The 8039-nt window shown below is 58.3% G+C and overlaps 1 protein-coding gene across 1 annotated transcript in view; it reads left to right on the forward strand.

Annotated features, from left to right (window-relative positions):
- Positions 1–203: 203 nt before the first annotated feature.
- Positions 204–8039, forward strand: part of NOTCH4 (notch 4) — a 26509-nt gene continuing 18673 nt past the window's right edge. Inside the window, 9 exon segments of the mRNA XM_012653646.1 lie at positions 204–409; positions 1129–1210; positions 1412–1707; positions 2936–3283; positions 3379–3501; positions 3613–3849; positions 3971–4126; positions 4474–4668; positions 7155–7268. Of these exon segments, the coding sequence (XP_012509100.1) occupies positions 343–409; positions 1129–1210; positions 1412–1707; positions 2936–3283; positions 3379–3501; positions 3613–3849; positions 3971–4126; positions 4474–4668; positions 7155–7268 (1618 nt within the window). The 5' untranslated portion in view covers positions 204–342.

An 8039-nucleotide genomic window follows, 5' to 3' on the forward strand; every position in this document is an offset into this window, starting at 1 on the left:
CCCACCCCAGGGTTCCACGAGCCCAGTTCTATCACCTCCCTCCTATCACCTGCCCTCCAGGCACACGGTCCTGCTACCCCCCACTTCCCCAGGGGTTGTCAGGGACAGAAGGCCCCTCCCTCAGCCCCCCCAGTGTTCCTCCACTCCTCCCCCACCCCCATCACTAGGGTGTCCAGGACATTGTGTGACTCAGGAAACAGCTCAGACGTGAAGCTTGCAGCAGGCCGAGGAGGAGGAAGAAGGGGCAGTGGGAGCAGAGGAGGTGGCTCCCGCCTCGTGAGGGCTCTGAGGGTCCCTGCCTGAAGAGACACGGGAACCTGGACTTGGAGCAGGGGCTCTGGAATGCAGCCCCCTTCGCTGCTGCTCCTGCTGCTGCTGCTGCTGCGTTTCTCAGTTGTCACCACCAGAGGTAAGGCACGGGTGGGAGAGGTGGGGGGACCCATCTCCCTTAGGCGAATGTCCAGTGGGGTGGGGGAAAAGGGCCAAGACCCAGGCTTTGAGCGTACATTGGATGGAGGAGATTCTCACCCCCCAAATAGGGACAGCCTGCAGGGAGAGATGATTCCACCACTGGAGCTGCACGGACCAAGGCTTTGGGCCTGGCGCCAGGGGTGGTGGCTGCTGGGGGATGGGTGAGAGGGTGCCCAGCCCTAGGGAGAAGGTCGTCGGCCCTGGAGCCAAGAGGCAGAGGGCTCTTGCAGCCACACTGAGGAGCCACACAGAGAGGGGACAGACCGACCACCTGCTGGGGAAGAGAGGAGAGCGAAGCAGGAGATGGAGACATGGAAGGCCAAGGGCCCACCAAGTCCCTTTCCTGGTCCAGCTGTCCCCACCCCCCGGATGGCTTCATGCTGGGCCCTTCCGGGAGGAAATCCCTTCCAAGCCTCAGCCATTCACCTCCTGGAGCCCCTGGGCCCCCCTCCTGATCCCTGTTGTCATGCTTCCCAGGGATGGAGCCTGAGGCTGGGCTGGGGAGGCCAGAGAATAAACAGGAAGGGGGGTGGGGTGGAGGGGCTGGGGCAGCTGGGGAGGGTATGAGGAAGAGGGTGGCGTGGAGCACCTGGAGGAGGCCAGGCGGAGGCACAGCGCCCTCGGCTGTCTCCCCCTCCCTCTCCCTCTCCTCCCTAGGGCTGCCGTGCGGGAGTCTCCCCGAACCCTGTGCCAACAGAGGCACCTGCCTGATCCTGTCTCAGGGACAAGGGGCCTGCCAGTGAGTGTGGCTCCCCCGGGAGTGGGAGAAGAGAGAAAGTGGGTGGGAGAGCAGGGAGGGAGAGGTGACGAAGTGGGACCAAAGGAGAATGGGTGGGCGCCAGGTGCGGGAGATGAAGGGAAACGAATGAGGCGAGGAGGGAGGTGGGAGAGAAGGAGAGGGGCCGGTGCTGTCAGTTTTCCTCTCCCCACCCCCGCACAGGTGTGCTCCTGGCTTCCTGGGTGAGATGTGCCAGTTTCCTGACCCCTGCCAGGACGCCCAGCTCTGCCAGAATGGGGGCAGCTGCCAAGCCCTGCATCCCGCCCCCCAGGGGTCCGCCGGCCCTCCCTCCCACTTGGCCCCCAGCTTCTTCTGCACCTGCCCCCCTGGCTTCACTGGGGAGAGATGCCAGGACCGGCTCAAAGACCCCTGTCCTCCCTCCTTCTGCTCCAAAAGGGGCCGCTGCCACATCCAGGCCTCAGGCCGCCCACAGTGCTCCTGCCTACCTGGATGGACAGGTGAGCGCTGATGAGGGTGGCAAGGAGGGGACAGGCAGGAGCAGTGGATGGGGCAGTGGGGTGGGGAAGATGGAACTGCAGCCTGTGAGGCCAGGAGCCCTTTGAGGACAGAAGCCATGAGAGCCAACATGTCAATTCTTGGTGACCCACTTACCCAAAATTGACATTCACCACTAAGGTTGTGCAGATTGCTAAAGTGTTGAACTATTTCCAAACTAAGGGTGCCATTAGCCCCCTTTGTGCACCATCCTGATGCCCTTCCTGGCCCCTCAATCTCCCCTCTCTGCGGCAGCTAGAGGGTGATTGCCCAGGGTGCCAGCGCCTCCAGTACCCTGCATTCTGGGCATCTGAACGGCGCCATGCAGAGTGGTGGGTGCCCACAGCATGCCCCAGACAGACAGCAGGGGTGGGAGGTGTGATGGAAACAGGAAGGATGGGCCCCAGGGAGAGGAATGGGGGCCATCCCAAGGAAAGGAGTGTAACCCTGGGGCCAGCGTAGTGCTGCAGAGTAGGGGTTCTGGGGCAGCCCCCGGATCCAAATAGCGGCTCTGCCACTGACCAGCTACGCAACCTTGCATAAGATATTTCAGCTTTCTGGGTCCTCGTTTGTCAGCTGACAAGCAGAGAGACTAATGCCCACACTTCACAAGGCTGTTGAAAGGATGCAAGGGGCTGATGCTCAGGAAGGCCTGCTTAGCTCTGTCCCTGACACACGGTGGGTGTGCAGGGAATGGTGGCTGCGGCCCCTTCACTGCCGCCATCAGCACACGGGCCGTGAAGTGAGTCTCCAGGTGACTAAACCCCCCTAAAGATTAAGAAGTCAGGATCAGAGAGGCAAAGCCGCTCACCCACGGGCATAAACCAGTTGTGGCCCCATAAGGGGCCAACCTGAGTCCCCTGCCTGCAGATGCTGGGTGCTTGCTACCTCCCCCAAGGAGGTCACCACTGAAGGGACCCACGTCCCAGATTTTCCCCGACAGGGCCAATGTGCAATACTGCCATTGCTAGATACATGTCCTATTTTCAGTTTAAAAAATATGGTCACTCCAGATGAAACCCTCCCAAGATATGGCAAAACTGAGTTCAGGGGGAACAGGGCAAAGAGAGTGTGGGGATAAGGGGAAGGAAGTATGGGAATCAGACACAGGTCACTCAGAGCGAGAGCTGGGTGATGCCGGTTGGGCTGGATTGTGCAGTGCTAGAAACAGCCCCTCTGCCTCTGTCTCAGGCGAGCAGTGCCAGCTCCGAGACTTCTGCTCCGCCAACCCCTGCGTCAATGGAGGGGTGTGTCTGGCCACATACCCCCAGATCCAGTGCCGCTGCCCTCCTGGCTTCGAGGGTCATGCCTGTGAACACGATGTCAACGAGTGCTTCCTGGACCCAGGACCCTGCCCTAAAGGCACCTCCTGCCATAACACCCTGGGCTCCTTCCAGTGTCTCTGCCCTGCGGGGCGGGAGGGTCCACACTGTGCGCTCCGGGCGGGACCCTGCCCCCCTCGGGGCTGTTCTAACGGGGGCTCCTGCCAGCCGGTGCCAGGGGGAGACTCCACCTTTCACCTCTGCCTCTGTGCCCCAGGTGCGTCCTCATAGGGGCTTTCCTGCAGCCCCTCTCGGGCCGGGAGGGTGGCCTCCCTTGGATGCCACCCCCAGCTGGGCCCGTTCCCCTGTCAGGTTTCACAGGCCCCGACTGTGAGGTGAATCCAGATGATTGTGTCAGCCACCAGTGTCAGAATGGGGGCACTTGCCAGGATGGGCTGGGCACCTACACCTGCCTCTGCCCAGAGACCTGGACAGGTGAGTTGTTCAAGCCAAATGCACGACACCAGTGGCCCAGGTAGTCAGCCCCCGCCAGCCCTAGTCGCAGCGCTCCCACTGTCAGCCCGCACCCCTCCTCTCCGCCTGCAGGCTGGGATTGCTCCCGAGATGTGGATGAATGTGAGGCCCAGGGTCCCCCTCGCTGCAGAAACGGGGGCACCTGCCAGAACTCAGCCGGCGGCTTTCACTGTGTGTGTGTGAGTGGCTGGGGAGGCACAGGCTGCGAGGAGAACCTGGACGACTGCATCGCTGCCACCTGTGCCCCAGGATCCACCTGCATCGACCGTGTGGGCTCCTTCGCCTGCCTCTGCCCACCTGGACGCACAGGTGTGGGGGCAGAGGCTATTAGGAGGTGGGAGGCAGAGATGGAGGGTGAGGGAAGTACCAGGAGGGCCACTGGGAGCTCCAGGTGGCATCTGAGAGCCTTTCCCCCATCCCGCCCCTCCAGGCCTCCTGTGCCACCTGGAAGACATGTGTCTGAGCCGGCCATGCCACGAGGAAGCCCAGTGCAGCACCAGCCCCCTGACTGGCTCCACGCTCTGCCTGTGTCAGCCTGGCTACTCAGGGCCCACCTGCCACCAGGACCTGGACGAGTGTCAGATGGGTGAGGCACCCCCACATCAGAGCCTCTGCGCCCCAGACAGGCCTCAGCATGGAAGATAGGAAAGAGCAGATTGCTTTTCAAATTTAAAAAAAAAAAAAAAAAAAAAAGCATCATTTTCCTTGAATTTTCCAGATCTGGTATCTCTTCCCTACATGTTCCTCTCCAGTGCTCAGCCCTCCAGGTCCCAAGCATTCGTTCCCTTAGTCCTTCTCCATCTTACCGACACAAACCCCTTCCCCAGTTTGGTTTCATCTACCACACACAGGCGCCCACACCTTCCCTGCCGCCTGGCCTCCGCGCCCTTCCCGCCCCGGCCCCTGTAGACCCCTGCTCTTCCCTCTCCCCAGCCCAGCAAGGCCCCAGTCCCTGTGAACATGGCGGCTCCTGCCTCAACACCCCTGGATCCTTCAACTGCCTCTGTCCACCTGGCTACACGGGTTCCCGTTGTGAGGCTGACCACAATGAGTGTCTGTCCCAGCCCTGCCACCCTGGCAGCACCTGCCTAGACCTCCTTGCCACCTTCCACTGCCTCTGCCCACCAGGTACAAGTTGAAGGGGGCCTTGGGTGGGGAGGACAGGGAACTAATCCTGAGCCCACTGGAATCGCCCCTCCAAGCGCAAGGATAGCCTCAGGCCAGTTGGCGTCAGTTGCCCAGGCTGCTTCTCCTCTCCCTACCCGCAGATGAAAACTCAGGGATACTCATGGCCCCTAGGAGAAGGGTTGCCACAGACAGTAGTGAGGTTGTAATTTCTCAGCTCTGGGGCGCCATCATTGAGTTCATAGTCATCACAGAGTGCACAGCCTGGTCCACTGTACACAGCAGCCCAGGAAGGGAGGGCAGAAAAGTAGTTAATAAACTTTCTGTGCTGCAGTCTCTGCTCAGGTCAATCCAGAATGCTCCGCCTGATCGCAGACGGAGACTCTCCCAATTAGAGACATAAGGTAATCCCTTAAAATCCCAAAAGCCCTGTGTGCTTGAATTTGTTGCAACAGGTAAGGAATGCTGCAATACTGCACCCCTCTCCAGGCTAGTTTTAAGGGGGAAACATCTCCCCAGGGAGAGAGTGACAGAGCCAACATCAGGGACTGGATGAAACCAGAAAAATTATAGCTGACTTTGTACCAGTTACTGGCTGAACATCTTACATACATTGTCTCATCTACTCTTTTCTTCTATTTTTTTTTTTTTTTTTTTTTTTTGAGATAGGGTCTCGCTCTGTTGCCTGGGCTAAAGTGCAGTAGTGTCATCATAGCTCACTGCAACCACAAACTCTTGGGCTCAAGTTATCCTCCTGCCTCAGCCTCTTGAGTGGCTGGGACTATAGGCACGAGCCACCACAGTCAGCTCATTTTTTTGTAGAGACACGGTCTCACTATTGCCCAAGCTGGTCTCGAACTCCTGGCCTCAAACGATTCTCCTGCCTAGGCCTCCAAAGGTGCTAGGATTACAAATGTGAGCCACCACGCCCGGCCTCATGTACTCTTTACAAGAACCCTGTGAGTTCAGCATTGTTACTATGCCCACTTTATAAGTGAAGAAACTTGGCTGGGCACGGTGCTCACACCTGTAATCCTAGCATTTGGGGAGGCCGAGGCAGGAGAATTGCTTGAGGCCAAGTGTTCCAGGCCAGCCTGAGCAACCTAGCAAGACTCCATCCCTACAAAAAAAATCCTTTAAATATTAGCTGGGTGTGTGTGGTGCATTCCTGTAGTCCCAGCTACTCAGGAGTCTGAGGCAGGAGGATAGCTTGAGCCCAGGAGGTTGAGGTTGCTGTGAGCTAGATGACGCCAGTGTACTCTAGCCTGAGCAACAGATCAAGACCCTGTCTCAAAAAAAAGCAAAGAAACTGAGGCACAGAGAGATTAAGTGACTCGCCCAAGGTCACCCAAGGTCACTAGGAAGTGACAGAGCTGAGATTCAAGGTAAGGGCTTCAATAGCTATAACCAGGCTGGGCACAGTGGTGCGCACCTGTAATCCCAGTACTTTGGAAGGCCGAGATGGAAGGATCACTTGGGGTCAGAAGTTTGAGACCAGCCTGGGCAACTTAGCAAGACTCCATCTCTAAAAAATAAAAAAAAAATTTAAGTTAGCCAGGCACAGTGGTGTGCGCCTCTAGTCCCAGCTACTGGGGAGGCTGAGGCAGGAGGATCACTTGAGCCCAGAAGTTGCAGGTCACAGTGAGCTATGATCACACCACTCTACTCCAGCCTGGGCAACAAAGTGAGACCCTGTCTCTAAAAGAAAAAAAAAGTTATAACCACGACTCCACATCACCTTTCTAAGCTGAGCAGCACCCAAGGATAGCGGCTAAGGCCGCCCATAGACAGTCAGGAAAATAAGAGACAGCCATTCAGTCATCTGAAGAGCAAGGCTGTAGCTATCACAGAGCTTCTGAAGCGGACTCCCCAGGCAAGAGAAGGGAGGCAGCGAGTCCACACGTGGATCTCGCCTCAGTTCAGGGCAAGACAGTGAAGACCAGGAGGAAGCAGTGGGTCGAGCGTGGGAGCAACACATCTTCCAAAATGCCCTAAACAGCAGGAGCTCGTGGCTCAACAGTAGCGTGTCTGACTCCAACATGCCCTTAAATCCCCCACTTCGGGGTCCCTGCTCTCCCTGGCATGGAGGCCTACCCAGGTAGAACAAGAGGGTGAATCTCCCTCCAAGCAAATGCGCATTTGTCCTGTTTGTACCTTGAGGACCTCCAGGCTGACTGGCTGAGCCCTGCCCTCTGTGTACACAGGAACAGCCCCAAAGGCGCCTCCTCGCGGCCCTCCTACAGGGCCCTCCTTCCTTCTGCTCCGAGACTTCGCACCTCAAGGAGGCAGAGCCACAGGCCGCAGAGCAGCAGAACTGAAGGGCTCTCCTTGTCCATCCACACACAGACAGAGCCCGGGGAGGGCTGCCTGATGGGGGCAAGTCAGAGGCAGGGCTTGTGCTAGACCCCGGTCTCCCTGGCAGAAGCGGGAGCAGCTGAGGAAGGGCCAGCCTGGCTGAGCCTCACCCCTCATGACACCCGTGTCCTCAGGCTTAGAAGGGCGGCTCTGTGAGGTGGAGACCAACGAGTGTGCCTCAGCCCCGTGCCTCAACCACGCTGACTGTCAGGACCTGCTCAATGGCTTCCTGTGCGTCTGCCTGCCTGGTGGGTACAGACGCCCCTCCAGCCCCCCTCAGCTCTGCGCTCTCGAGCCTGTAGGGTGCAGGCCCAGCGGTCACCTAGGCCTCTTGAGGCTCTCTCCAGCCTGGCCAAGGAGTCGCCCATTTCTCCAACTCCTTCTCTGCTCCCCAGAGTCTCTTCTGCTACATCCTCAAATCTCCCCTTGGTGGCTCGCCCACCCTCATCCCTGCCCTGCTGACCCACCCAGAGATCCCTCCTTTGCAGCCCTCCTGCAGTGCTCGGTGCGCTCTCCTTGCAGTTGCCGTTCTCGCCATGGACGCAGGGACGCTGTCCCAGACCATTCTCCTCCAGCCTCGCTGGACATCCCTCTGTCCCCTGCTATGATTATAACTACATGTGTTGGCTATTTTCTCCAGGCCAGCCACTTGGCTATGTACTTTGGGGGCATTATGCCATTTAATCTTTTTACTGGCACTATGAGGTGGGGTCCATTATTATTTCTCTTTTACAGAATAGGAAACTGGAGGCCGGGCGCGGTGGCTCACGCCTGTAATCCTAGCATTCTAGGAGGCCGAGGCGGGCGGATCGTTTGAGCTCAGGAGTTTGAGACCAGCCTGAGTTAGAGCGAGACCCCGTCTCTACTAAAAATACAAAGAAATTGGCCAAACAACTAAAAATAGAAACAATTATCCTGGCATGGTGGCACGTGCCTGTAGTCCCAGCTACTCGGGAGGCTGAGGCAGGAGGATCGTTTGAGCCCAGGAGTTGGAGGTTGCTGTGAGCTAGGCTGACGCC

This window comes from Propithecus coquereli, unplaced genomic scaffold (genome assembly GCF_000956105.1).
Source record: "Propithecus coquereli isolate 6110/MARCELLA unplaced genomic scaffold, Pcoq_1.0 Scaffold426, whole genome shotgun sequence".
Lineage (NCBI taxonomy): Eukaryota > Metazoa > Chordata > Mammalia > Primates > Indriidae > Propithecus > Propithecus coquereli.